This window comes from Stereum hirsutum (genome assembly GCF_000264905.1).
Source record: "Stereum hirsutum FP-91666 SS1 unplaced genomic scaffold STEHIscaffold_11, whole genome shotgun sequence".
Classification (NCBI taxonomy): Eukaryota; Fungi; Basidiomycota; class Agaricomycetes; order Russulales; family Stereaceae; genus Stereum; species Stereum hirsutum.
In genome coordinates this window covers 227,973-255,557 of record NW_006763141.1, presented here as the reverse complement: position 1 = coordinate 255,557, position 27,585 = coordinate 227,973, and the positions used below count along the sequence as shown (strand labels likewise).

General features: G+C 50.7%; 9 protein-coding genes across 9 annotated transcripts; 5 read left to right on the top strand and 4 right to left on the bottom strand.

The window, feature by feature from the left end:
• Positions 1-290: 290 nt before the first annotated feature.
• On the top strand, positions 291-2,007 carry STEHIDRAFT_112677 (cytochrome P450; the record flags this gene model as incomplete). Its single annotated transcript, XM_007306340.1, has 11 exons — positions 291-361; positions 416-479; positions 538-622; positions 675-790; positions 843-977; positions 1,102-1,234; positions 1,379-1,421; positions 1,483-1,608; positions 1,661-1,791; positions 1,844-1,853; positions 1,911-2,007. The coding sequence occupies 11 exons, from the start codon at positions 291-293 to the stop codon at positions 2,005-2,007; spliced, it is 1,011 nt and encodes a 336-aa protein (XP_007306402.1).
• Positions 2,008-2,500: 493 nt separating this feature from the next.
• On the bottom strand, positions 2,501-4,662 carry STEHIDRAFT_158930 (iron permease; the record flags this gene model as incomplete). The annotated part of the gene is made up of 10 exons (XM_007306339.1): positions 2,501-2,827; positions 2,884-3,248; positions 3,301-3,347; positions 3,401-3,441; positions 3,494-3,662; positions 3,734-3,904; positions 3,957-3,974; positions 4,031-4,136; positions 4,196-4,427; positions 4,495-4,662. The coding sequence occupies 10 exons, from the start codon at positions 4,660-4,662 to the stop codon at positions 2,501-2,503; spliced, it is 1,644 nt and encodes a 547-aa protein (XP_007306401.1).
• A 465-nt stretch (positions 4,663-5,127) lies between these two features.
• On the top strand, positions 5,128-7,543 carry STEHIDRAFT_100260 (uncharacterized protein). Its single transcript, XM_007306338.1, has 8 exons — positions 5,128-5,150; positions 5,210-5,234; positions 5,322-5,943; positions 6,001-6,023; positions 6,076-6,197; positions 6,252-6,345; positions 6,398-7,300; positions 7,360-7,543. Exons 3-7 carry the CDS (start codon positions 5,828-5,830, stop codon positions 6,943-6,945), a joined length of 903 nt encoding a protein of 300 aa, XP_007306400.1. The 5' UTR covers positions 5,128-5,150; positions 5,210-5,234; positions 5,322-5,827; the 3' UTR covers positions 6,946-7,300; positions 7,360-7,543.
• Positions 7,544-7,671: 128 nt separating this feature from the next.
• On the top strand, positions 7,672-10,237 carry STEHIDRAFT_100254 (acyl-CoA dehydrogenase NM domain-like protein; the record flags this gene model as incomplete). The annotated part of the gene is made up of 9 exons (XM_007306337.1): positions 7,672-7,705; positions 7,782-7,901; positions 7,971-8,150; positions 8,210-8,408; positions 8,474-8,593; positions 8,660-8,806; positions 8,862-9,378; positions 9,454-9,508; positions 9,570-10,237. The coding sequence occupies exons 3-9, from the start codon at positions 8,030-8,032 to the stop codon at positions 10,235-10,237; spliced, it is 1,827 nt and encodes a 608-aa protein (XP_007306399.1). The 5' UTR covers positions 7,672-7,705; positions 7,782-7,901; positions 7,971-8,029.
• Positions 10,238-10,474: 237 nt separating this feature from the next.
• On the bottom strand, positions 10,475-13,021 carry STEHIDRAFT_132651 (Fes1-domain-containing protein; the record flags this gene model as incomplete). The annotated part of the gene is made up of 6 exons (XM_007306336.1): positions 10,475-10,646; positions 10,802-11,126; positions 11,222-11,399; positions 12,478-12,611; positions 12,676-12,703; positions 12,797-13,021. The coding sequence occupies 6 exons, from the start codon at positions 13,019-13,021 to the stop codon at positions 10,475-10,477; spliced, it is 1,062 nt and encodes a 353-aa protein (XP_007306398.1).
• Positions 13,022-13,593: 572 nt separating this feature from the next.
• On the bottom strand, positions 13,594-14,207 carry STEHIDRAFT_148374 (uncharacterized protein). Its single transcript, XM_007306335.1, has one exon. It carries the CDS (start codon positions 13,809-13,811, stop codon positions 13,599-13,601), a length of 213 nt encoding a protein of 70 aa, XP_007306397.1. The 5' UTR covers positions 13,812-14,207; the 3' UTR covers positions 13,594-13,598.
• A 658-nt stretch (positions 14,208-14,865) lies between these two features.
• STEHIDRAFT_158926 (uncharacterized protein) lies at positions 14,866-16,620 on the top strand (the record flags this gene model as incomplete). The annotated part of the gene is made up of 3 exons (XM_007306334.1): positions 14,866-15,256; positions 15,319-16,151; positions 16,240-16,620. The coding sequence occupies 3 exons, from the start codon at positions 14,866-14,868 to the stop codon at positions 16,618-16,620; spliced, it is 1,605 nt and encodes a 534-aa protein (XP_007306396.1).
• A 585-nt stretch (positions 16,621-17,205) lies between these two features.
• On the top strand, positions 17,206-21,002 carry STEHIDRAFT_100248 (peroxisomal oxidase; the record flags this gene model as incomplete). Its single annotated transcript, XM_007306333.1, has 15 exons — positions 17,206-17,278; positions 17,338-17,416; positions 17,487-17,641; positions 17,730-18,053; positions 18,113-18,154; positions 18,205-18,362; positions 18,415-18,434; positions 18,493-18,527; positions 18,586-18,743; positions 18,811-19,022; positions 19,093-19,516; positions 19,589-19,788; positions 19,874-19,970; positions 20,030-20,321; positions 20,380-21,002. 14 exons carry the CDS (start codon positions 17,206-17,208, stop codon positions 20,093-20,095), a joined length of 2,043 nt encoding a protein of 680 aa, XP_007306395.1. The 3' UTR covers positions 20,096-20,321; positions 20,380-21,002.
• Positions 21,003-23,778: 2,776 nt separating this feature from the next.
• Positions 23,779-24,854, bottom strand: STEHIDRAFT_140602 (uncharacterized protein). Its single transcript, XM_007306332.1, has 2 exons — positions 24,513-24,854; positions 23,779-24,457 (listed from the first exon to the last, which is right to left on the bottom strand). The coding sequence occupies exons 1-2, from the start codon at positions 24,777-24,779 to the stop codon at positions 24,254-24,256; spliced, it is 471 nt and encodes a 156-aa protein (XP_007306394.1). The 5' UTR covers positions 24,780-24,854; the 3' UTR covers positions 23,779-24,253.
• Between the last annotated feature and the right edge of the window lie 2,731 nt (positions 24,855-27,585).

Sequence of the window (27,585 nt, the reverse complement as noted above, 5' to 3'; positions counted from 1 at the left end):
AAAGTACTACACCGATGAAAAGTACTACGACCAACAGAAAGTACTACGAGGGTAGGAAAGTACTACACCAGCAGAAAATACTGCGGACAACAGAAAGTACTAGGCTGGCAGAAAGTACTAAACAAGCGAAAAGTACTATACCAGCAGAAAGTACTACAACGAGCAAAAGTACTATACCCACAAACCAGCATTGCGCACTTTTACTAGCACAGTACTATACCATAGTGCCCCAGAAGCCTCAGTACTCTAAAGTACTGAGACGAGTCACTTTACTGAACCCTCTGGTTTCAATGGCTAAGTATACTACGCCTTCCTTGATATATCAAGGAGGTGGTGATTTCATTGACCACCTCAGCTCCTAGTATTGATACACTTGTATCGATGATAGCAACCCCTTTCCTCATACGTGTTTCAGCGTCATTGGGAAAAACATCGTAGAGAACGCGTACGGGATCAAAATAGACTCCCCGAGACATAAGGTTCGTGCAAGTTGAGTGCTCGTGCTAACGAAAACTGAACCATTGATGAACTTCGCAGTATGTCAAATTATCGAAAGAGACACACGAGTTCATACAGCATGCCGTGATACCAGGAAGTTTCTTGGTCGACTTCATTCCATTACGTGGGATTTCTTTTTTCTTTTGACCCTGATTACATCTCTAAGAAGTCTATAGTTAGATACGTTCCGGCATGGGTACCAGGAGCAGGGTTTAAGCGTCTTGCACGCCTTGCTAAGTCGAAAGGACAGGAGATGGTGGATGGAGCCTTTTCTGAGGTTAAAGCTGCGTTGGTACGTGTCACAAGACTAGCATTGTTCTGCTATTGATTATGCCGCACGTTAGTCTCAAGGACAAGAAAACTATTCACTTGCGAGAACCTTGCTTGAAGACGAGTCACAGCGCCAACAGTCTGTCTCTGACTACGAGTACACCGTCAAGTGGGCCGTCGGCTCGTTGTATGGTGCAGGTACCGAATCTGTAAGTACCAAAGCCCCTGTATTTCTCTACAGGAGTCTATCGTCATTGAACTAATATAATTATACAGAATGCCTCCATAATATGCACATTTCTCTTGATGATGACCATGCATCCCGATGTGCAGTATAAAGCACAGAAGGAATTAGATGAACTCCTCAAGCAAAAACGCCTTCCTGTATTTTCCGATCGCCCTCAACTTCCCTTCATCAACGCGATTGTTCAGGAGACCTTACGCTATCATCCTCCGACACCTATGGGTCAGTACTTTTTCATGTCAGGTGCTAAATTCGTACTGACCACTGAAATTAGGCATCGCACATCAGCTATCGCAGGATGACGTGTATTGTGGCAAGTTTTCTGCCATCACTCAAAATTCTTGCTAAGTACGGTCATCCTCATAGGGTATTACCTGCCGAAGGGCTGTATCGTCTTGCCTAATATATGGTATGACCTTTCTGTTGCACTATATACATAATCTCATCACCTTTGAACCGATTATTATAAGGGGAATGAGCCGAGATCGTCGAGTTTATGGAGATGATGCGTCAGATTTCCACCCGGAAAGATTCATGGCCATCGATAGACCACAAGCAGTGGAGCCCGGCGCTCACGCATTTGGTTTGGGACGAAGGTAAATTCGGACCACCTATTCCAACCATGGCAAATCTGATAAATTCACTCAGGGCCTGCCCTGGATATCATTACGCGATGGGAACTCTATTTATCAGTATCGCCTCGATCCTCGCCGTGTTTGACATCAAGCAAGGAGATGACCCTCATAAGGAGGTTTTGACCAAACCTCAGTTCACAGGAGGTGAGATGCTCGATCAATATGCCCACGAGACTCACTAACACTATCTTCATAGGATTCGTGAGGTCGGTTTGTGCACATTGCCCAAAGTAATTATTCGGTCTGACCATCTCTCCCATTAGCCACCCCAAGTCGTTCCCATGCAAGATTACACCACGCAGTTCGAGTGCCATCGATCTCATCCTGACTGACATTTGGAGTGGGACTGACGACTATTAGTTGTACTCTGACCGCGTCCACGCACTCCCGTATTGGCACATTTTTTCTATCACCCAATTACACTTGTGTACGCCTCAGCTTCCGTGGATTTCAATTACTGGAGCCATCCGCTAGAACCCCAGCCTACAGTTCAATTCTGTGTCTATATGGCTGAGGATGACTTGTTGGAGCTGCAATTATTTAAACACCTTCCTTCGACCCCGGCCTCCAGCCCGCCTCAGCAAACACAACTGGTCTATCACATTCCAGAAATCATAATTCGGCCCTAATCTCGCGCTCATCTCTATTAGCGTTGGAACGTATAAATTTCTCGAGATGAAGTAACGAACTCCAGACAAGAACTGTTAGGATACAAGATACTTGAAGTCTTAGTGGACAATTCTCGTGGTCGGCAAGGATGATTTCAGAAGGCGGCTCATTTGTGGTCCATGTGCACCTCCCGTAACATATAGGTAAAAACACTCCAGGTTGTGGCTGATTCACCGGGTGGGAATCATGTCTGTCCTCTAACTTCGTGATCTCCCACCTTCAGGCCCCATGTCTCATCCATACTAATCCTCAGCGGTACCTCCCTCATCAAGAGCGACGACACCATACCTGCAGTCGCAAAACCAATCATGGTCTTCCAAATCAATCTAATACTCTCCACAAATGCAACACGAATGTCGGCCTGGAGCTGGTCCGAGAGTTCGGGGATGAGCGGGATGACAGAATAGGTTAGTAGTTGTGTTCCTTGTGGGAGGCTAGATAATAAAGTTGATGGAAGGCGCTCCCGAAGACCGTTCTGAAGGATGGCTCCTCCGACGATGATCCCCCAGCCCTGTAGAATCCCAATTTCAGTCGGTGCACGTGCATGCAAGCAAAAACGAAACTTACCTGTGCAGAGCATCGTACGAATATCATGAACCCCAGCGCATGTGCGTTGTTTGAAAACGGCAACGGAGCCAGGATGGGGAAGTCCGTGCTGATCCACACAATCCCTATTCCTGCCGCTAGCACGACCTGATATGCGATGCATCTCGCTTTCGAAGTGTTCTCGTCCAGAAGCGACAAGACGCCGAAGCCGATGACGATAAGCATCCACCCTAAGTGGTTTTGAGGACGGTAGCGTTTGAAGACTTGGACAGAGATACCGGTACCGATGGCGAAGACTGGGACAACGAAAGATGTTCCGAACATGTCTACTCCGGACTGTATAGCGGAGGCGAGGTGGGTGGCTTGAAAGTATACCGGAAGGTAGACTGGTGAAATATAAGTACTGATAGACATACAAGACTGGTTTGGAGGTCTCACATATTATGGCCATGGACACGATTCCGTGGAAAAAGACGCTGATATATCTGGAGCCGCCATGAGCGTCAGTAATGGCCCTAATTGTATGAGGTGGACTTACCCGCTGAGGGTCGTTCGGTCAGATACGATGAATGGAGGAACCTGTGGCACAATTGGACGGTTGGCGCAAACACACCAACAAATATAGACATACAGTAGGATCATCCACCCAGTATACCTCAATCACGAAGAAAAATATGATAGAGGCGACACCAAGGCATAAGGGTACCAAGACTTGAACAGACACCCATGCGTACCGCACACCTCCCCACGTTAGGGCGAGCGTGACACACATAGTCCCGCCGATGATGATGAGCAAGCCGCTATAGCACGAAAACGAGAATGAAGCATCAGCTTATATTTGGTCCAAAATGAGGAACAGGATCCATCTTACATCCAGTCCATCTGAGCCAGTTTCTTGCGAAGTGATTCCCTTGGAGTGCGAATTTGCAGGAATATGACGACGAGAGTCGCTGCTAACACACATATCGGCAGATTCAGGAAGAACAACCAGCGCCATGCACCGGAAGTGGCCAAAGCGCCACCTATGGGAGGTCCAATCGCGCTGCAGGCGGGATGAGTTGGATGCTTAATGCTAACTGGTGATCGTTACCCACCAAGCAAATGCCCATACCCTACTCAAGAGAATAAATCAGAACCAATGCATTCGACATGTTACCGAGGTACTTACGATGCAGTTACGCCCTGGAATTTTCCACGCTCAGGAAGGGGAATCAAATCAGCATAAATGATCATCGTCGTCCCAACACATCCACTACCACCGAATCCTTGAAGCGCTATAGATCGCGACAGTTCATCAACATGATGCTCATAAAAAAACATGGTACATACATACCTCTACCTGCAATCAGCGTATTGATGTTTTGTGCAGCTCCACATATCGCAGAGCCAATTGCGAAGATAGTGATGAAGGCGAGCAAAATAGGCTTTCGGCCGAATATGGAGACCACGCCTCCCACAAGTGGTAGAACGGCAGTTGCACCGATTGAGTACGCACTACCGACCCATATGAAGTCAGAACCGTTCAGATGATTTACGATTGTGGGGAGCGCTGTGGAGACCGCCGTCTGTATTGTGCAAATAAGAGACGATGAGTCTGAATCAAATGTCGGTCAAATATGAGGGCATATGTACCAGATCGAGAGCCGAGAGTAGGTCAACAGTAAGTCCAGCAATGAACACCATCCAGAACCTAGTTCCCCGGCTAGGAGTGGCCTTTGTGAGGGTTCGACCAGTAGAAGACGTCGACCCTTGGTCAAGGCGACTTTCTTGTTGAGCGTCGTCTAAGTGAGGACTGTTCATGTTCGGTGAAAGGAGGTGTAATACTTCGCATCCAATGGTGCACTAAGTAGCGTGCAGATATTCAACGGAAGACAGAACTAACTTCAAGATATAGAGACAAGCCATCGAGTAGATCGGACCCTTTTGCTATTACAGGCTACTTAGGAAGCGTAGAAAATTTTCTCGACTCAGAGAAAATGAAGCTCAAGCTCAAGACAAATAAGTTACGACCATGAAGTTAGCCTCAAAGAGAGAGAAAGGGTTTCTCCGTCAAGAGACCAGCGCGAGATCGGATAAGGTATACGCTGGAGAACTTGAACGCCACGTCCACTCTCCGAGCGGAGATCGAATAAAGTTCACCTCCGGCCCGATCCGCCTTCCTTCCGTATCCCTCCTTCCCTTCCAAACTTCAACTTGCCTTTCGCGCAGTCAGATTTCTCCCCTTGCACACGTATTCCCCATGGTCTTCTGGTGTATCAGACCCTTGCCTCAGTCGCATTACTGCTCTGGTATCCATTAGCTTGCTTCCAGTCGTACTTTCGCCCCAGGCTTAATATTGGTCTGCCAGATCAGTTTGCAACTTGAAGTCTCAGGTTCGTCTCGAGTCTACTATATGACTCTTCGTGAAGTGCTTTCAGAGTCTCAAACGAGGCCGTTGATATGAGCTTTATTGTGTACAGAATGAAGTTAAACCATACCAAACTGTCCCTTGTGACAGTTTGTAGTGACCTGCCTAATCTGTGGCAAAGACACCGTTATATAATAGTCCTCCATGCTACAGTGGGAGACTCGAATACTAGCAGAACTGTCATAAAAGCAGAAAGATCTGCTAGCCGAGCATACTTAAAATTCACACACTCAAACCGAGATTCTAACCATAACCTCTTAGGCTAGATTTTCATGAACCATGACATCAATATACAGGGAACTGCAAATTCCTGCCACAAGTGGAGAAGTTCCTGTGTCGAAGGCCACAACCGTGACCCCCTCCGGAAACGCTATGTCTGACAAAGGCGGTCAACAGGATCACACCCGAACGCCGGGGAAACTCATGCAGACAGCACGCATGGCTTATTCTCGAGTTTCGTCATACACGGGCTATGTGTGTTGCCGCAGCTAGAAAAGAACGGAGAATGCAGCCTCTTGTCAACGCGACTATCCGAGTTCCCTCCTACAAGTTGCATCAATGTCCTCCAAGATAGCAAAAGAAGGTCTAACCTCCCGCTTCAAGCAGCTGAGCCAATATGTTTTCTTCTCTAACCCCCGCGGGAAGGTGGGCGTTGTAAACCAAGTACATCCGTCGTGAGCAATCAATTCTCCCAGGTCATTTTGCCAACTGTCTCATTGATTTCATTGTAGACTCGTTCTTTTCTTCGGCTCGAGTACGCTTCTTTCTTTCGCGGTTTCGTTGCTCGAGACTTACTCGTACAGCAGTGGACGCTTCCCACCGACTGATGCAGAAATACGCGTTTCCCCTTCGAGATCTATTTCCTGCGGCGACTATGGTCATCATAACATCGGATACTCCATGTATGTGGACGTCTCAAGGACAGATGGTAAGCATGACCTCATTGCACACACTCCGAATCTAACCCAACCGCTTTGAGTAGGAGAAACATCTCGCGCCTGTCGTTGATGTACTCAAGAAAGAACTGTCGGCGAACTCAGCTTACAGAGGGACATACTGTCATGTCATGTCTAATGGTATGGGTCTCCGCCACTAACCGGTTCTATGTTCATTGATCTCCGCATTCAGGCGGCGGTTTCCAGCTAGTTGCTTTACGCAAGCTACTCATGAAGTCTCATCTCTCCGACTTCGTTCAACCTTCCGCCAAAAAGGCACCCGCGGCGCTCGTCCTGGACTCCACTCCAGGAGACTATGGCCTTCGATCCGCCATGATCTTTCTCTCACCCTCGCAGCCCGTTCTTCACGCTGCTGCTAAACCAGTGATAGCTGGCCTATACGCACTCTATGCACTCAATCTTCTCATCCGGGGTAATCCGCCGGTATTTGACGAGCTTCGTTCTACCCTCAACATGCCTGACGTTCTACCCTGTCTCACTGACGCCACATCCTCTTCGGTCTCACGCCTCTACCTCTACTCGGATGCCGACGATCTCGTCCCCTGCCGAACGGTCGAGCGCCACATCGAAGAGGCTATCTCGAAGGGATTCGACGTCATGGAGGAAAAGTTTAGCGGACCCGCGCACATCGCGTTGGCGCGCGATGAGCCGGTCAAGTATTGGGAGGCAGTCGCGAAAGTTTGGGCGCATGCGGTCGAGGTCGCAGGTGTAAATATTTGAAGGACTCGGATGTCGCATTTGAGTGACGAAAGCGAGGCATTGTATTGGTGGTTCGTTAATGTGGATTATAGGTCTTGAAGGGAAAGACTCTTGGGCAGGATCCCCAAAGTTATCTTGTCGGCCGATGACGCAGCCCAAAACTCTGGATATACACGTTCCGTTGGTATACATCGTTGGCGTGCGCTTGAAGCACTCGGAGCCGATTCTACAAGATTAATCCTCCGCAAAGATCGCCCTCCGGATGTTAGTGCTGTGGAGAGCATGATATGAACCATTCGCCCACTAGGGCAAGACGACATGCTTGTTTGACGATCATGAGGCGTGACTCACAATGAATGGCGTCGGATATGTCATCGTGAGTGTTACTTTCAGTTTACCTTTCGACTAAAATACTGACCCAGGGTTTGAAGCAAGGTTTCAGATGCACCTAGCACTACATTGTTGACGTCGGAAAACAACAGCGATGTAGTCGCCCTCATGGTGTCGGGCACACCATGGCCTACTTTCAAGACTCTTCCATTTCATAGTCATCGATATGGATCCTGCAACGTCCCTCTTATGACGTTGGACGCACCAATTTTGTCAATAATTCCGTCTGGGAAGTGGCAGATTTCTAGCCGTATGTTTATCGCAGGATCCTAATACTAAAAACCACACATCACATAAACATTCACTTTAGACAGCATGCTTATCGATGGCGAAAACAAATGCAGTCTAAACCTTGTAGAAGATACTTCCTCGACGACGTTGTACTACTCCGGTGAGAGAAGTGGTTCTCTATCTTGTTACTCTTGTTCGTTTTCGCAAAAACTGCATACTGACCACTCTTGTGACAGTTGCAGCTTGGTCATAGCTGTCCATGGTACCGATCGTGTAGACTTTTTCAAGTCAGGAAGCAAAAACATTCATGTCCCACGTGCTTGCTCAATACTCAAAGACTAATTGTAAGCCTGAGGGTGGGCAATTTCGTGCTATCAACATCGTCCTTTCAACACCTTTTAATTAAGGCCTGGCCTGTTTCTCAGGAGTATAAAACGGCTGACAGATAATACCTACATCCCCATCATCTACCGTGATATTCACAATGCGTCTTACTCTTGAGCTCTCTCAGTCTCCTCTCTTCCAATTCCGCCCAGAGAATTTGTCCGTGGAGGAGCGCATACGATTGACCTACCGGCGTGCTCAGGCTATTGGGCGTACCTACGGTGCGCATCATTCTCGTCTTTATTTTGTTCGAAGTCTAACACGATCGCCTCTAATGCAGCCCTCACTGCCAAGGATGTTCTCTTGCTGACGCCGAGATTTTGGAACTTGCACAGCGATCCCATCTTTGCTATGGACGGCGCCGCAGGCACGCTCCTCACTCTGCAGTACAACTGTTGTGCTGGTACCCTAGTCATGTTCGCGAAGGAACAACCAGCCCTCTACAAACCGCTCCAGCAGATTCTCAACTACGATGTATCGTGAGTATTTTGTCTATCTTTTCTCTGACATGAAAGACAGCTCACTTCGAGTCGAATCTTTTTAGTGGTCAGTTCTGTCTCACTGAGGTAGGCCACGGCTTGGACGTCATCCATATGGAAACTACGGCCATTCTACTTCCCAGTGGAGAGTTTGAACTGAACACTCCTAACGAGTACGCTGCGAAGTGAGTATGCCCGGTCTTCTCCCCTTCAACTCCATCCATTTAACTTATACAATGTTCACGATCTAGGTTCATGCCGTCCACGTCGCCTATCGGAATGGCGTGTATTGCGATTGTTTTCGCTCGTGCAATAATCGAGGGCGAAGACCGTGGTATCAAACCCTTCCTCGTACCTCTCAACGATGGGAAGGACATGTATCCTGGAATCACATCTAAGTCAGTTCATGTACGCAGTAATTTCCAAGCTATGAGCTGACAAAGGGCTTTCTAGGCTTCTCCCTCAGAGAGGGGGATCCCGTCCTCTCAATCACTCCCTCACCTACTTCCACAACGTTCGACTTCCCTTCTCCGCCCTTCTTGGCACCCCCAACAAACCGACCGACCCCCGCACTGCATTCTTCAAGAACATATCCCGCGTCGCCATCGGCACCATCGGCATCTCCTGCTTCGGTATTTCCTCCCTCAAAGTCTCCTCGACCATCGCCGCCCGCTACAGTATGCGTCGCACCATCGTCGACAGCGGAGGCAAACTCCGTCCGATCATGTCTTTCAGGACGCAGAAGATTCCCATCCTGACGGCTCTGGCCCAGTCATTCGTCTTGGAAGCTATGCACGACAACGCGGTGGTTCTCTTTCGGGATATGTCGTTAGACCCGAGGGTGAGACACGCTGTAGCGGCGATCGTGAAGGTCACGATCATGAGCCACGCGCAGGCGGCGAACTTGGTTTTGGGAGATCGCTGTGGCTCTCAGGGCTTGTTCCAAGTGAATCAGATCACTGCGATTCATGTACGTTTCTTGACCTAATGATTGCCGACTTTTTTTTTTTACCGTTTTTAACCTCTTATGTTGTTGTTCGTCCAGGCTGATATTCGCGGTGCTGCAATCGCCGAGGGCGACCTACTCGGTATCTCCATCCGTATGCCCACTCTCCTCCTTTACTCGTCTTTACCGTACTCACATCTTCCCAAAAATGTCAGGGTTCGCCTCCGAACTCCTCTTGGGAAAGTACACGCTTCCCGCCACCACGAACCCCACCAGTCTCCTCGCCCAGCACGAAGCCGGCCTCTTCAAAGAGCTCCGCGCCCTCATCTCCATAATGCCGCACCACTACTCCCCTGCGTTCGACCGGTCCATTCTTCCGGAGTGTACGAACCTCATACAAGCCATAGGACACCGCATGGCCTATGACGCTGCGATAGCGCGCGGCATCGACCCTGCCCTCATTGAGCTCTACGTCGCGTCGTGCATCAAGCTTGACTCGGCTTGGTACGTCGAGAACCTAGACGCCGCTGCGGGCTCTGGGATCTCGGGCCTGAGCAGGATGGAACAGAGGGAGATGGAGGCTAAGGCGGTCGATAGAGTCTATGAGAGGATGGAGGAGTTCCTGGGTAAGATGGACGTGGAGCATGTCATCACGGCGCCTTGCGTGACGGAAGAGGCGTGGAAGGGATATGTGGAGGGATTGGAAACGTTCACTGAGCCTCTCGATCCGGACGAGTCGCCTCTCGACGCGTTGATCAATGTTCCGGGTACGGAAGGAGGCGAAGCGAAGATGGGCGATAGGTTTGAGGAACTGCGTGTTGGCGAGAAGATCAATGGACGGAACGGGTATGCGAATGTTGGTTGTGATACTGTGACTGTTTGATGAGTCTTTTCTGTGGAATCTTGTCGAGGGCTAGAACTTAGCCTCGTCACGTATAATGTACTCTTTTTCGTATGCGTCCTTGTCCATGCTTTCCGTACTCAAATCCAGTGCCCTCGTTCGTAACAACTCACGGTAGTCAGGGCTCAGTGTTCGTTTGGTTTCGAGAAAAACCGAAGCAACTGATTGATGATGTATGTCAATTACTGCGTCCCTCTCCTACCCGTCAATTCAGAGCCATCACTCCACGGCCCTCATCAACACCCCAACTTCCTCCCTGGTCAGCCCTAACACCTCTCCCTCCCCACTCTCCTCCGCCTTCTTCACTCTCCTCCCCAAAAACTCCTTCAGATCCTTCTTCTCCGTCTCTTCGAAACCCCCACCGTGACGCGTAACATAAGTGTATAACAACCTAAAAAGAAATCGCGCTCAGAATCAGTACAAAACGTTCCGGTCACAGAAGGCATGAAAAAAAAGAAAGGTTAAACCCACCCAACGACCTTCTCCTCAAAATCCACATCCCCCTCTCCCTCCTCATCCGCCCCCATCTCCCCATCATCCCCCCACGGCACGACCCTAACCAGCCCCTCGACCGCTCTACCCACCACGCCATGTTCCCTCAGCGCTTTGAGCGTCGCGGGCGCAGTATCGACGGAAGACGGATCGCGGAGCATGGAGGCGTGGGAGTTTGCGTGGATGGGTGCCGGTGCGGAGGGTTCGGAGTCGGAGGAGTGGAAGGTTGCGCCGGTGGCGGTGGAGGTCTGGGGTGGTGAGGTGGGGGTGGAGGCGGAGGCGGAGGCGGATGAAGCTAGAGTTGCGTCGGGGGTGGAGGCGGGGGTGAGGAGTGTACTGAAGAGGAATGCCGTCTTTCTGCGGACGCTGATATCCGAATCTAACCCACAAGAAATATATCAATATATACGTCCGAGCTAGACGCTGAGGAAGGGACGAAACAAAGATGGAGGGGAGGGCAATGAACAAACTCACTTTCGAGCGCAGCCCCCAAGATCTCCCATCCCCCGATCTCCTCGAGCTGATCTACGGCTTTGGCGTTATGTTTGAGCAAACCCGAGAGGCAGTATACTGCTTTTGAGCGGAGTTGGGAGGAGCGGACGGAGGGAGAGACGAAGACGAGGATGGTGGGGAGGGGGTCGAGGGCGAGGTACTGTAAGAGAGGAGGTTAGCACTTGTTGACGCGTCCTTGGAAGGAAATATGAGAGAGAAAAGCTAGACCATTGCGACGGCTTTATTGATTCAGGGTGAAACACGGAAAATGATCCGAAAACACACATAGATATGCGAGAACCGATACCAGGCCTTGTTTCTTTTCCAGTCAGGCTTTCGTCGTATAATCTCAATCCTTGTGCTATTCATAGCACACGCGATCCTCCACCGAATGTGGCGCAGCCCCTATCTCCGAGAACGGCGACTTTCACAAACGCCACCCAATATTGAAGAAAAAAAACCCCGACCGCATGGAATGGAGAGAATAGCAACAAAGATAGTAAGCACGCGAACCAGCAAGAAGACGTGTAGCGCAACGGGTGTGGCCCAGCTATCTCCTAACACACACCCGACCAGAGTGATTTCGCCCTCTAAATCTCCGTCGAGTCGGATTTATACGTAGATTGTGCATCTCGCAGTATGACCCACAATGTGATAGATGGAGGTAGCGATGGTAGACGGGGAAGCCGAGCCCTTTCGCCTGACAATGTGATGTCTGCAAAGTTGTGTGGACGAGCTCATACCGCCTCGTTCACAGAAAACATATCAGGAGGCGGTCTCCTCACCATCCGTGCATGCGAGTAGTCTCTGGTCTGAGAACAAACTTTGTATCGTGCGCAGGCAAGTTCGTCATTAGACCTCGTGGGCACCAGCCAATTTCGCTGACGTCAGCGAAATTGGCTGGTGCGTACTTCTCATGCAGAAAATGGCCATCCCTGTTTGGTGAAATTCGTTCTCATAGATTATTTTCTAATTGAATTTACACGAATTTAGATACCCTTTATATCCTGTCAGGATGAAATGCGGGTGAGCAATGAATGTCGGTGAACCGGCCAATTTGGCCAAGACGTGCGCCAATTGGCTGGTGCCCACGAGGTCTATTCGACGAGCTCGTCATGGCGCCACACCCGTGGCCCAGCCATCTCCCGCCTTTTGCTTGACCAAAAGCACGGCATCCACACAAGAAAGCGCAAACCAAAAGCCAAAACATTCAAAGAAGATCAAGGAAAAGAACATACAGCTTCCTGTGCCTTCGGATTATTCTGCACGGCCGTACCGATGACCCAGAGCGTTTGCGTCTTCACGGCGTCCGTCGAGCCTGGGGCTGAAAGAAGTCCGTGTAGGGGTTCCCACATCTTCAGTCTTTCTAGATCTATATTCCATGGAGGAAGAGAGGATGAACAAGGGACACATTGGGGTTAGTGCGGTGAGCGTACCATTCGCATTATCGATATTCTCAACCAACTGCAAACAATCCAATCAGCATCAGCATTAGCACTCCCGCGCTCACATTCTCATACATCAGTCAACAAATAAAACACAGAAAGAATAACACACCATCTCCAGATCATCCAACGCCGCCACCCTCCCCTCCTCTCCCACCCTCTCATCCACAGCCGCGCTCAACGCCTCCTTCATCAACTCCGAATCCGGCCTCCCCAATATCGCATCGATAATTCCTGGGTCGAGGTCTTTTCGGGGTTGTGGTGTCGGCGCGGGTGTACCGTCTGAGGTAGAGGCAGGAGCTGAGTTTTCGATTGACCAGCGGAGGAGGGATTCCATTTGTGAAGTTGTGGGTTTTTGGAAGGTTTATCGGAGGGATATAATAGGTAGGGTCTAAGGATACAGTCTTGTGCGATGATAGAGCAATGTGAGCAGAGGTATGACTAGAGATACAAAAGCGCTGGTCTTTCTAGGATTCCGTCGAAGTATGCGAAGTGTGGCGAAGGTGCAGGAAGCTTGGAGAACGAAAGTGCTGAAATTATTGATGGAGTCCATTTTATCTTATCTTATCTTTACCTCTCCTACAACTCGGCGATCTCCGACGCTCATCAACCCTCTATTTTTTTCGCGACGCGTTTTCCGTCCTTCCGTCCATCTTCCTTTCTCTCTCCGTTTGACCTTCGTTGACTGAGAATGGTAAGCCTTTTTGCTTTTCACGATGTCATGCTTCGTGCTACATACTACAGTGATGATTCAAACACATACCATACTTTACCACATTCCGAAAAACAAACTGTGGAAGACCTATATCGATTTCAGCCTTGTCTGACCCTCCCTCCTCCCTCCCTTCCATTCCTCCAGTCCCCTTCGAACGCTCTTTTTAACACCTTCTTTTCTCTTCCCCCTTTTCAGGTGTTTATATGTCCAATGGTGTGAATCGAGACAGAATGGTGAGCATCTTTTCCGTCTTTCTTCTGTCGAGCGTGGTGTTCGGTATTTGGTGTGTGAGGGTGGCAATAAAACAAACATGATGATACACTCTTTCGATGGGCGGACACGAATGCACCCCGCTCGCGAAGTCTCCCGGTGTACAAATGTGGAGATGAGCGGGGTTCTTGTTGATATACATCGAGTAACTGATTTTTTAAACTTCGTTGTCGTTGTTTCTCATCATACCTTTGGGAATTGGGACTTCCGTGCTGATGAAGTTTTTTCTTTTCGTTAGGGTCCTCTAAGGCGCGATTCGTTCGAGCTCTAGACTTCAAGCTTCAAGAAGACTGTCGAGTCTAGTTATGTAGTCGACGACCATCACGATGTCCTTGCGCGTTAATATCTCTGCACGTCAAAACCTCTGGCTCTCCGTCTCAGTTTGGTCAGCCGTCGCGTCAATGACTGTCAGTGTCATGCGACGCAGGATTCTATGTACACGTACATCTTGCTCGCATCCCGTGGTGTCACGCTCAGGTTGTTGATGTTTCCGGGGCCCCTCCATGGCGAGGCAAGGAACACCATTCCTGTCTATCCCGCACATTCCGTCTTTGTTCTGTATCTTAGTACTGTACAACTTGTAGTGACCTTTCCCAAATACCACAAATGATACACTTCCTGAATCCTATTGTGCTGTGACCGTTTGCTCTTTCGAGGACTTCGAGCATCAAGACGTGTTTTTTTTCGCATCATCGTGCAGAAGCTCGTGCAAGTGATCTTCCCGGTGACCCACAGCGCCTGCACGAGTTCACTGGAACGGTAGATCATCCGACCGAATGCATCACACCACAGAATGGAAGAGCGCCCTGCCCACTGGCGAAAAGTGATCGTTCTGTCAATGGCCGAGGACCTGCGCAACACGCCCAGGACGCCCAGCTGCAGTGACGGGACGAGACGAATTCGAAGCCTCGCACCGCCTCTCGCCATCTTCCACCATCCAAAGCGTCTATGACTATATAGTATCCACTCTTCGCAACGAGTTGTTGTCGTCGTTGGACTATCGATTTTTACCCTCTAGTCGTCTTTGTCTGTTCTTCTGTCCTGGCATCCGTCAGGCTGGCTGGACGTTATCTCTCTTGCTTTGAAATTAGCTCGTGATAAGTAACGCGGTCCTCCGTTCGAATTTCGCCCTCGAGCTCGAACGTTGAACGACTCTCTTTGGAGACTCCATTCATACCAACCACGACCGCGAGCAAATGGGTCTCGGAAAACTGCTCGACACGACCGCGGCGTTCAAGCAGGCCGGAAGCGAACTTCTAGGTTCATCTGGGAATGCCTCCTCGTCCAGCACCGCGTCGCTCTCGGACCATGATCCCCGTCCGCACATCAACATCAACACCAACACCAACGCCGAACAGCGCCCTCTGTTAGACGGCCGGGGACGGTCTTACGGGGGGACTCAGGGTGGCGACGAGGGGGCTGGTGGAAGAAGGTTGGTGTCGTCGAGGAGTCCGGAGGCGTATAGGCGTAGAAATGGGAGCGGGTCGTTGCCCAAGGTGGATGAGGACGAGGATGGAGATGGAGAGGATGGTGGGTTGGTGGACGTGGATAATGAAGAGTTTTTGGAGGAGAGAGGGTTGTATGTCGGTATGTCGTCCCTTGGCCACTACAAAATAACTCTAGTGGAAAACTAAAGTGACTACGAACAGGCTCGTACAAAATGCTACTATGGCAATACACGCTCGTGCCGATCTGCTCTCTCGGCCTGCTCGTCCTGCTCTCCTTCCTGCCTCGGCTGATCTACCACACGCCCCTCCCGCACACCTCCTCCCTCCCGTCCTCCCTCCCCTTCCCCCTCCCAGAACTCCTCCTATCATCTGCACTCTGGTCCCTCTCCCACATCCTCTCCACTCCCCTCTACACCCTCCTCTCCTACCTCCTCTCTCCCACCCTCCTCGGCCCACACCCCTCCCGAACGACCTTCTCCCCCCGCATCCTCTTCTCCTTCCTCACACACCCCTCCACCCTCACAATCCTCAACACCTCGCTCCTCGTCCTCCTCCGCACCTCCCTCCGCCTCGCGCCGCTCGCGATTCTGGGTCTGAGACATCAGATGGATCACGTCCTCCCGACGCCTCTCGATCCTGTGTTTTGGAGGGTCTGGATGGGCGCGATCGGGTGGAGTGTGGTCGAGGTGGGGGTGGGCGTGTGGCAGGGGTGGGAATGGGTGGGGGCGTATAGGGATGTGTTGGTGAAGAGGGAGGACGTGCCGGTGGTCGTTGAACGGCTGAAGAGGGAGGAGGGGATTGTTGGGCCTGCTGGAGAGAACGGGAACGGGAACGGGGAGGGGATGAGTGGATCGTATGTGGAGACTGACCTGGTTGGGGAACGGCAGGGAACAGGGAGGAGGCCGAAGCTGGGGACGATGAGCAGACGGGTGAGCGAGGCGGAGATTGAGTTGGAGGTGGAGAAAGACCTGGACGAGCTCGCGGCGTTGAAGACGAGGGAGGAACTCGAGGAGTTGTATGGTTATCCTGTCATCGTGAGTGTCTCCTTCCGTTCCTCTTCTGAGCGTACTATTCTGGAGTTGTGGTACGGATGCTGATCTATTCTTGGGAACACAAACACAGCGCACACCCGTCTTCATCCTCATCCTCCTCCGTCTCGCCTCCATCTTCCTCTCTCTCGGCTTCACCCTCCTCCTGTCCTCAACCTACCTCTCTTCCCCCATATCCCTCTCCTCCCGCACTCTCTCCACCCTCTCCACCCCCTCAACCTCATCCGACCCTCCTCCTCCACACCTCCCGCACCCTTCCGCCCACCCCTATCCCACCAACAGCACCTTTACCCTCATCTTCTTCTCCGTCTTCACGATGCATCTCTGTCTCGCCCTCCTACACACGCACCTCGTCCTGCCCAGCGTGGGGGTGCATGTGGTGGCTTATGTGGGCTTGATTGTGGGGTTGGGAGCTGTGTTCGGGGGGTTGGGGATGTGGGGCGGGCTAGTCTGAGGGCGGATCTGATTGGCGCAAGGAGCGAGGAGCGACACTGGCGTGATTATCGCTCTGAACGACTGTCTTCAGATCCAAACACGCTCGTTCGTGGGACTGGTTTCGAGTCTACCCGCAGTATATTTATCTATCTTTCTTCTTTCCTTCCATTCGTGTCACTGGTGACGTTGACGGTGACGGTTGTTTTTCTTGAGCTTTCTAGTATATATACCTGAGTTTGAATCTTATGAGTTGCGAGTTTGATCTGCCATATGTGGGCTGCTTTGGCTCCTCCTGGTTCAAGGGCTGAGAAGAGAAAAGGGCAATCAAGCAGAGCGAGAGGAGAGGGCCACAAACTGTGAGTGGCGCCGTGTAAGGTCGCGCCGGCCAATTCCGAATTCGTAATTTCCCCGCACCCGCGTCAGGGGTTACCGGAGCCGGGGTTCTTCAACGTCAACGCAAGCCGGTCACCTTTCCACGAGCCTCATTCAAGTTCAAGCGCACGAAACATCACGATGTTTATACCTCTTGCGCCGACCACGCACACCTCCACAAACTCTGAGCATCTCTGCGCTTCACTTTCTTGCGAGAATAGTCTTGGGTATCATGAATCCTGACTTGAAGAGGGCCCGAGAAAATAGCGTGATTGATGTGACGGCGCTGAGGGATTACCTCCATGGTTCGTTTTGTTATTCGGTGGTGTTGGGTCTCGAGGTCTTGTATTGATGGTTCGCATAGATGGTAATCAGCATTGGAGACGACATGAATCTATTGCTCAGATCATGTCTTCAGATCCGGTCTTCGACAAGTCGAAACGGTATGCCAGTATGATCCTCACCGTCCGCACTGCACCTTAAATAACCACGGTTGGGTCGAGCGCATAATAGACTCTTCATGACGCGGACACAGCTATTCGAACGCGTACTGTCCATGATGAACCACATCTCTGAGCTACAGGAAAAGCACGGCTGGACGGACGAAGATACGCGTCATGCGATCGGTCTGCTCGACGACGGAGCACCCATAGACCTTCACTTGGCCGGTTCGTCCGTCATGTTCTCCTCTGAATTTGTGTACAAATTCATACTCATGCTCTCATATACTCAAATATAACCTGGTCCATATCATAGCATTCGAGCCCGTCGTCACGAGCCAAGGATCCGAGACCCTTCTCGCCACATATGGCCCCCTCATCCAACACCGCGGTATCTTAGGCTGTTACCTCCAAACCGAGCTCGGTCACGGCAGTAACGTCTCCGCTCTCGAAACCACCGCGACTTTCATACCCGAGACTCAAGAGTTCGAGATCAATTCGCCGACGCTGACGAGTACGAAGTGGTGGGTTGGGAGTCTTGGAAAGACGGCGACGCATGGTGTTGTACAGGCGAAGTTGATCTTGCCAAGTGGGAAGGATGTCGGGCCACATTTGTTCTTCGTGCAGCTTCGCTCTTTGGGTGCGTAACATGCCTGAACGATACAGAATACCCTCAGGATTGATTGAAGTATCTTGCAGATGACCATACCCTCCTTCCTGGAAGGAACATTGGCGACATCGGTGGGTTCGCTTCTGGTATACTTGACACACAACTGAACATGAGTCAATAGGTCCGAAGGCCATGGGCGGGTGGGCTAACCAGGATCACGGTTTCGCACAGTTTGACCACGTACGAGTGCCTAAAGAACATATGCTGTCGAAGTTCGCGCAGGTTACGCCCGAAGGCAAGTATGTGCAACCGCCGCACGCGAAGATGAGTTATGGAGGGGTAAGTATTCATGTGCTATCAAGTTGGTCCGACCCGCTGAACTGTAGTGCAGATGCTTTACATTCGGTCGCAGTGAGTCATTTTATCGGTTTGTTGACCCGTAGATGATTCGGTGACTAAGGTGTTCCAGGATGGTCACTACCGCCGGATGGGTACTAGCCAAGGGTGCGTAGAGACTTCTCCCTCTGTTTGAATGAAGTACTGGCTAATGATGCTCGTGCAGCTGCGACGATTTCGATACGCTATGCCCACGTCCGTAGGCAAGGCTCCAAATCTGCCGACGGCCTCGAGAAACAAGTCATCTCGTATCAATCCGTGCACTACCGGCTCGTCCCCATCCTCGCACGGGCGTACGTGTTCCTCCAGCTCGGAAGGCAGCTCGTGAGCCTTTTTACGAAAACCTAATCTCCATCGCACTCCCATGCTGACATCCCCCCCCCCCCGGTAGTCCAAATCGTTCGCGAGTACTTCAGCCAAGCTCGCCGCTGGAGATACGTCCACGTTGGCCGAGATGCACGCTACCACGAGTGGACTCAAGGTGCTTTCTACGACGATCACGACCCGCGATGTCGAAGTCGCCCGACGCTCGATGGGCGGCCACGGGTTCAGTGCGTTTTCAGGCTTGGGATCGCTCTACGCTCAATATCTCCCGGCCGCAACGTCAGTTTTCTATCTTCTCGCCACCGATGCTAGTAAATCAGCACCCGATGCTGATACTTACATATTATAGATACGAAGGCGACAACTTCGTCCTTGACCATCAGGTCGTTCGAGCAGCCCTGAAAGCATTCCATCGCGTTCGATCGTCGACAGCAACAGCATCATCCTCTCCAACGCAATTATCGCCCTCCTCTGCGTACCTCCGCTGTCTACTTCCATCCAACACCACGCCGCCACCCTCGCCCACCTCATCATCGGATTGGTCCGACCCGGCCATACTCGCGTCGCTACTGGAGTGGCGAGCGGCATTCGTCGTCCGATCGCACGCCGCCCTGGACCTGGACAAGGAGCTGGATGCAGGGGCGTCCAGACGCGTTGCGAACGCGGTGACGGAGGCGTTCGTTGCGGCGCAGATACTTGACATGATCCGTGGTCTGGAAGACGTGAAGCTGCCTGCAGCGACGAAAGCCGTGGTCGCGAGATTGTATTCTTCGGTCTGTCTTTTAGTCATCATTCTCTGAATTCGTAGTTTGCTAACCTGCCCCTACCTTCATTTATTATCATAGTATCTCCTTGTCGCTGTTGAAGAAGGCCTCGCCGACCTCCTTTCCTTCGGTTTGGTCACTCCGGCCTCACCAGCCAGCGGAGACTTTAAGGATCCGGCACATCACCTCCGCCACGCTATCGCGACGTCTTGTCTCCATATTATTCCAGAATCGATTGCGCTCGGCGACGCGTTTGGGTTCTCCGACTGGGAGCTCGATAGGTATGCAATTTACCTCTCTCATCTAGGAACGAACGAACGTTAAAGACTGATTCATGCCACACCTCGATTCTACTTGGTCTTTCAGCGTGCTCGGTGTGTATGACGGCAGGGTATACGAGGCATTCTGGGAACGCGTGCAGGGCGAGCCGCTGAACCAGACGGAAGTCGTCCCTGGATACGAGGTGCGTTCTCTCAAAGTTGTACATATTGTTCATTTATTCACGGTGGCGCGCATTTGTAGGAATATATAAGGCCGATGTTGAAGCGGGGGCAGAAGCTGGCGGAGGGAAAGGGAGCGAAGCTGTGATTTGTGATCCTTCGATGGAGATGCTTGATAACTATCTCTCAGTCCGCAGGAGTATAAATATGTACCTATGACCGCTTACTACGGGTGATGTACGACTGTTGTAGTATTACCTGAAAGACAGATTGACGACGAAAATAGATGGAGAGAAAATATGTCAAGAAACACGACCAAATTCGCCTTCGCTGTATCTGCTAGGGCAAAGCACAACTCAGGGAAGATGTTCATTCTGAAGGAGGAAGGACGTCAATCGTAGAACAGACTATGAAAAGATAAAACCGTTTTACCTGGAGATTCAGAAAGCAAAGTCGTCGAACTCAGAACCGTAACCCTCAGAATCGTCGAAAGAGTTCTCGTCGTCTTCATCATCGTCATCATATTCTTCGTCCCCTGTGTACCCATCCCAATCCACCTTCGGAACTATCGTTTCCAACTCCACGAGGAAACCTTCGTCGATAATGCAGTCGATGATACCCAGGCGCCGTATAGGCTTCCCGATCTTCTTCCGCCTTTTCAGGTGAGATCTGAAAAGCTTCGTCAAGTCTGGGTCGAAATCCATGTCCACGATGTCGACCGAGATCAGGTTTGGTAGAAACACTTCGTGCGCCTGAACACGAGGCCAAGGTTTCTTCTTCCCATGATTTCCCCCAGCCGGCTTTTGGGACCTGCCTTCCCCGCTCACGGGCTCCACCAAAGCCGAGAGGAAAGCTCGTACGGACGTCATCCCACTGATCGAGATGTTGCGCAGCTGTTTCAAGGACGCAAGAGTCGGCATGGAATCTGAGAACACGGTCCAGTTCATGCTGCCCATGTCGATTGTGCGTAACTCGGTGAGATCTACAATACCGCTGATCGAAGCGAACGATGGCATTTGGTCCCGGTCGCAAACTATCTGCACTTGAACGACTGCGGTGTCCAATCCATAATCGTATTGTGGAGGAAGATCAGATCCGGCGTCGCCGACATCGATATCCCACGCCTTTATATCGCAGCCCTGGTGGTCGAGGTTGTGGTAAGAGAAGATTGCGAGTGTACGGATACGAGGCGCCTTGTCGCCATGAGTATGGGAGGCGACGGCAGAAAAGAGGGTCGATATGCGCTCGGTATGGCTCCAGACAGATTCGTCGGCGGTGCCTCGGGCAGAGAGTCGGGCATTTTGTGGGAAGTCGAGGTGGCGTAACATGAACGCGCAACCCACAGAGGGACCTTCAAGTCGGATTTCGGTCAGGTAGGGAAGAGGGACTATACCGACACCGGAGGACATAGCTCCTTTAGAGATGCAGGGAAGAATGTGAGTAAGGCTAAGACGCTCTAAATGGCTGGGGCTGCCCAGGAGAGATAGCATTGTCTGTACAGATGGCATGCCAGGGTCACGAGTAAATTGGGGAATATCGCGATATGAACTGTTCAACGACAGCGTGAGGTTGGTGACATTAGATAGAATTGCGAATGTTGTATCCGGGAGAACGACTCCATGAATGGCGAGTTGACGAAGACAAGGTGTGCGATTCATGAAGAGATGAGTAGGAAGTGATTGCGATCGTCCAGAACGCGGTAGCGCAGGAGACGTCGAGAGGGTCAGAGTTTCCAACATCGGTGCGGGAGGAAGGCCATCAACTACGGACGACAGCATGTCGGTTTTGCAGGAGAGGGCTAACGTGAGTGATAGGCTCTTTATGTGGTGGGCATGGTTTTGCAAAATATCTCGTATGAAGTCTTTGTTTTCGTTAGAGAGCCGATGGTGATTCAACGTGATAGGCACTGCTTTGGATTGAAGGACCATCGTCCGAGCCCAGGTTGATCCAAGCGAGAAATCGATGTCGGCCCATAAGTGAGGATATGAAATCGCGACTTGACGCCAATGTCCGCATACGTGTAGCACCTTGAGCCAACCAATGCGTGGTCTGTAAGGAGCCACCCCACCGTAGCTCAGGGTGGTCGTTCCAGAGTTTGGGTTTTCGACACCGCTGAGGAACCAAAAGCAGCGCGCCAATATCTCGGGCGGAAGGCGGTAGGGAAGGGAGTGCGCATTTCGATGTGCCCGAGCTAGCGCCATGATCCTTGCCAGGGCCTCAAGTTCGTCATCTAACACTTGACGGGCGACAATGGCTCCGTCAACATTGCCGGTTGGGTTCGTGAAATCAACTGTATTAATGCGAGAAGCAAATGCGGAGGTCCAATATTTATCGGCCCCGGATGAGGCCTGATGATTGTAGAAAATGTGAGCAAGTGACAGGACTTCCAGGTGTGGCGAAAGTCGACGGGCATATCGATTAGGAGATCAAACTGGTAGAGCACTGACCTTATTAGCTTTCGGGTTCAAGGGGTTGTCCTGTTCCTGGGACAAGCGCTGCCTGGGGACATAAATGTCGATATTAGTATGATGGGTGGCACCGAGGTGGGTTCCAATTTGGATTCTTATGGTAATACTGGTCCAAGTCAAAGACTTACCCGTTTTGAACTTCACTACTATCCATCTTTGTGGATGGGGCGCTCGAGAGTTTATATTTCTACGCTGACCTTGAAGCTTGAGGTTCGACGTGGTGGTTATTGAACACAATAAGGATTTGCCCTTCCACTTTCCGGCGCTTGCCGGTCGCGAACTTACGAGAACTTGGCTCCTGAACGGACCATCATCATCTTAGCCTTTGTCGATTTTCAACCATTCCCTTGCTGCAGTTCGATAATTGACCTGGGAAATTCATCGCGTACAATCAGACGCTTTGGCTCACTTCAGTCCTGTGATTGACGGGCGTCGAATGACCAACCGCACCAGAAGCGTTGTCATGTTGCCACTGTTCATGATTCAGATTGAACTCTGCCAGGCGGCGAGCTCCTTTGAGGATACTGTACTCGAACCCTACTCAGAGTGCCCTGATGGTCTTGGGATAGACGAGCTAGCTTGAGGCAGGTATCGGTTCATAGGCGAAGATGGGACATCTTGGAGATGTTGGAAGAAGATGGACGCCAACATTGTGAGTATTCCGCGATCTTGCTGTTGAGACATATTGAATTCCCTCCAATACTTCTGCTGTAGACAATACGCGTGAGTTTTAGTTCGCTATGCAACATTCGTATATGATGTACTGCTAAAAACTGCGAAGGAATGGTGCTACCTGGTGCTACACTTCGGAGGATCCGACTGATCGCTCTTTTGTCGTACATTCCTATCTGTGACGACTGTAATGCTGACTCTGAAGGACGGACAAGATTAAACGTAAATATTCACACAGACCGACACTTTTTCTCTGCAGGTTCTTGTCTGTCCGCCATTCAGGCGTCAGGCTTTGTCCCGATGCCGACTTTCGAGTTTTGGAACCTTTTTTTTGTCTACACGTGCGCCCCCTTTGTCCCTTTCTTAATAATACATGCCACTGACTCTCATATTCTTTATTCTCAGAGAGCATCCGACTTCAGAGTGGAATATGTTGTCAAAGGATGTTGTGATGATACTTAAGAAAGCCTACGAGCGGTTTATCACGCGACTCAGACAATCCCCACTGCACATCAACTTGCCTGTCTCATTGTATCGCTATGCTTGTTCGACAGCTGCATGTACTCTACAGGTCCATCCAACTTTCGTCCGGCCGGTGAAGGCGGTGTCTCCCGGGCCATAGACCTTCGCCCATCACGCCCTTCTCGTCCGACAGTAAAGATGTGGCCTCTCTTCTCCCTCCCCGCTATCTCGTCGTACGTTCCACGACAAAGCAACCACACTTCGTATAACGTAGCATCCGTACGGCTGCCTGCGTCGAGCTCCGTCCACGCCCAGGGCTTCCAACAATCTCATCATTCTTTAGCTGGCGCCTTCGGAGACATTAAGCAGTTTGCGAACATCGGTACCAAAGGCTCGATGATGATTATATGGTTACAATAAAATATCAGAGGAGCACGTGGATGTGTAGCACTGTCTTTATTGAACGTTGCACCAGACAATCGCTTAGAGGGAGCGTTATTCTTTCAGGTTCGCTCAAATGCGCAGGTAGTGATACAGACACAGAAGAAAATACAAACATCCATACTTATGCAGATGATCCACCTGGATAAGAACACTGGACCAGCCCTCACCGTCTATCCTGCCTCCCACTACACAGTTGTGCCGCCGCTTGGACAACACGCTTACTCCCTGTTCATCCTCATACACGAATCACTCGCGTTGACTCACTTCCTCTCTTCGCCTCCCGCTTTCTTCAATGCGTATTCCACTACGCCTTTCAACTCCTCCCATTGCTTGTTTTCCAAGTCCTCGTTCCGTCCCTTGCCTACCTTCTCGCACGCATCTACGAACTTCTTTCCACCGGCCACGCCACCATGAACGGATTTTAGAACAGGATGGACCGTGCGCATGCCGGAGCCGAGCCACCACTAGACAGAGGAAGATTGGCGGTTGAAAATATTGGTGTCAACGCCAGGAACGTGCCTTCGAATTCCAATAATCTCCTTCCCTCCTGTGCAACATTCCGTGTAGATAATCGCTCGTCTCCTCTCCTTCGTCACCCTGTGCAAGCTCATGAGCCCTGTCAATATCGTCGTTTGCTAAGTGTAATGCGGCTCTCAGATATACTGGGTCGGGATTCAGGGCATCAATTTGTGATGTTAGGGATGAGTCGTAGATTGACGACGGAGAGAGTGGGGGCAGTGTGCGTGCGAGAAGGACTGAAGATATCTTTTGGGCAGCAGAAGACATCGTGGACAATTCGTTTGATTAAGAAGGCTTTCAACGAAGATGGAGACGGAAAAGTCTGACTCGAAGCCCGTAGATGGGTGCTGAGCCCAGCGAATGAGAGCCGCTCTAGATGGTGTGGCACGACTCATGACGTCATAGGTATTCAAATATTCAGAACCCGAAGGCTTCCGAATTCAACAACGACAAACAAACGTGTTGGTTGTCTTTTCTCCTTTTCTGACTTCTGACTTAACAGTGAGCGCTAGATCCTGAAGGTCACTCAAAAACATTTGGAAGGGTATGAGCGGATGATGCTTGAAATTCTCGCTACAGCTACTTCGTCACATCGCTCTACTTCGCTCTCCAATTGCAACAACTTTCAATTTTGCGTCAATTTTGCGATCAACAACAAGGCTGGCAAGCGGGCCCGCGTTACCTTGAAAGCTCATTGGTTCGGTTGCGATTAGTCCGTTGCATAGTGTGAGTCTGTTTTTCTTTTGCAAATATTGGTCTTTTTCTTTGTCTCCATAGAGCACGAATGCCTTCTCCCTCGACTTGTCGATACGGTGAGCCTGGCGACACCCTTGTGTGAGAGGGTCACTGCTTCGATTATGATTTCACGTACGTTTGCGGATGCCAGGAATTGTAACACCCTCTTCGAAGTCTATCATATTCTATTGTTTGATCTGCGGTTGTCTGTGCATGTTCGAACGCCGAGAAGGACTTTGACTAACGTCGGGTTCATCTCTCTACACCTACTAGCGAGTCTACATCTAACTTCAATTTTTTTTCTTCTTCTCATATAGATTCTACGAAATATGCGCCCCGAGAAAATCTACAAATATCCTAAGTTCATCAACCACTCGAAATGGACGACTCTCTGACGAACCGCCACAACCCCCGAGCGTCACTTGACGGTCTTGACCCAAACGCTGTACGTATGTATTTGCCATTGATATTTTCCTCCCGCCTTAGGTGAGTTTTCCTGACAACGTTTCTTGCTTCGATATACCAGGTATACCGGTACCATATTTTGAAGTGTCGCCCATGTAAGCTGTACAACCATCTCCGTGATTGCGTCAACGAGGGCTCCATACGATTCGCCGTATCACCAATGGCTCTTCGGAGAGCTCTTTGTCGACAAGGTACGTCCTGCTCTCGAATATCTCAGCTTCAAAGCTTCTCACATCTTCGCGAACTCGCCAACGTTGAATTCAGGGCGCCTTCCAACCCTTCGAACTCATTCGTACGGTCTATCTTTGCTGTGATTATCACGGAGATTATTTGGATGTACGTTCTCTCCAAACCTTCTTTTTTCCACGCTCGTATTCTGCTCAACCACAAACCGTCATTAATCTGCGGCGTTAGGTTGCTTACCTGCCAGGGGAACTAACCCTGTCGGCCTTTATAACCTCACGTCCATATCGATCAAGGTCCGTACCTCACATGGTTTAGAGCGACGGTATCAAAGACACTCTTCCCTCAGCCTGGGTAGCTTAGTGCTTACACGACTCCTTCGCATCCGCAGCACCTCCCAAGACTTGCTTGAGGTAGAAGCATCTGAGGATACATGAATGACGCCGTATTGGCTCCATTTCAGAGACCATCTGAGACCATACATGTGGCAGCCTTTTCATTTCACCCACGACGCAAGGAGGAAGTGTGGCACACGCTGCTAGAAGGCCATCGCCGAGATACTTATGCGGCCCGCCATCATGCCACTTTCTTATTGCCTGCTCTGTGCATCTTCTGAGCAGTGCTTCGGCTTGTTCCCAGCGTCAATCCTACACGATGTTTAACTGCTCGCTCTCAGACTACGGTTATATGACTGCATAAGTATACCGTCCCTACACCGTCCCTTGACCGGACATTCCCGAGGTCTCTCGATCCTGTGCGCGATATCGTCTTGGGAAATTGAGACAGGCTGACGAGCACGTATGTGTGGCGTACACGCAGTGTCCTTTTGTTCTACTCGTGGATGGATTTTCCGATGCGAGTGTGTACGTACCTAGCGGCACCATCGAAAATCGCGGATACGCTGTTCTTGACTTGCCGGAGGGTAAGCATTCACTCACGACTCACGATTCGTGGCAAGCCGAGCCGTCTATTTCTTCTGCATCCGCCTCATTCCCGTTCCTCGTAGAACAGGATGCCTTTCGAAGGTGCTACTTGTTCCCTTTGTCTTCTCGTCTTTTCACACATGCATCAGGCAAGAACGGGAAGCGCTTTTGCCGTAAGCCATGTCGCCCTCTGTGAAATTTTGGGTGGGGGTCTCGAGATGTGACGTACGAAGTTTGTACCGGATAGGAAGTGCGATTATTGATCGCGAATTGTATCTATCCTCCCAGGGCGATCGCTCGTCACACGTACGCTGCCGCTGGCCATGGCAGCCCATGGCTCTACAAAGGGGTTCAAATTTCAATTTATACTCACACGCCACAGATTCACAAGCTAGATAGAGGTTTCAGACTATAGCAGACTATGCGCTGTCGACATTGGCGTCCATGGCCCTTGCAAAGGCCCACCATGCCTAAAAAAGCCATGCAGATTCGACAAGGGAACCAGATACATAGATATCACTCTTGCCGATCGCGATCTAGAAGTGTTCACAGGCTCATTTGCTCCTTGAAACGATTTTTTCAACTCGCTCCTTCCTGAGTTGGCGCTTTGAATATTCATGCACTTACACTTGTATCTTGCCCCTTCTCTAAGAGATCCGACCTGTGTTTCTTGGAGGGTCGTTGCCAAAACCATAGCGAAGGTAGTATATGCCATGGTCTGCCGTTCGCCTCTCACTGAACTTCATAACTTCCATCCCCGTGCGGCA

Excerpts from the sequence above, each read along its gene's own strand:
- STEHIDRAFT_100260 (XM_007306338.1), top strand. The coding sequence starts at position 5,828 with ATGTCCTCCAAGATAGCAAAAGAAGGTCTAACCTCCCGCTTCAAGCAG. Across the intron at positions 5,944-6,000 it reads GTAAACCAAGTACATCCGTC|ACTCGTTCTTTTCTTCGGCT; the intron begins GTGAGCAATCAA and ends ATTTCATTGTAG. Across the intron at positions 6,346-6,397 it reads CTGTCATGTCATGTCTAATG|GCGGCGGTTTCCAGCTAGTT; the intron begins GTATGGGTCTCC and ends CTCCGCATTCAG.
- STEHIDRAFT_140602 (XM_007306332.1), bottom strand. The coding sequence starts at position 24,779 with ATGTCTTCTGCTGCCCAAAAGATATCTTCAGTCCTTCTCGCACGCACA. Across the intron at positions 24,458-24,512 it reads GAGATTATTGGAATTCGAAG|TGGTGGCTCGGCTCCGGCAT; the intron begins GCACGTTCCTGG and ends TCCTCTGTCTAG.
- STEHIDRAFT_148374 (XM_007306335.1), bottom strand. The coding sequence starts at position 13,811 with ATGTATATCAACAAGAACCCCGCTCATCTCCACATTTGTACACCGGGA.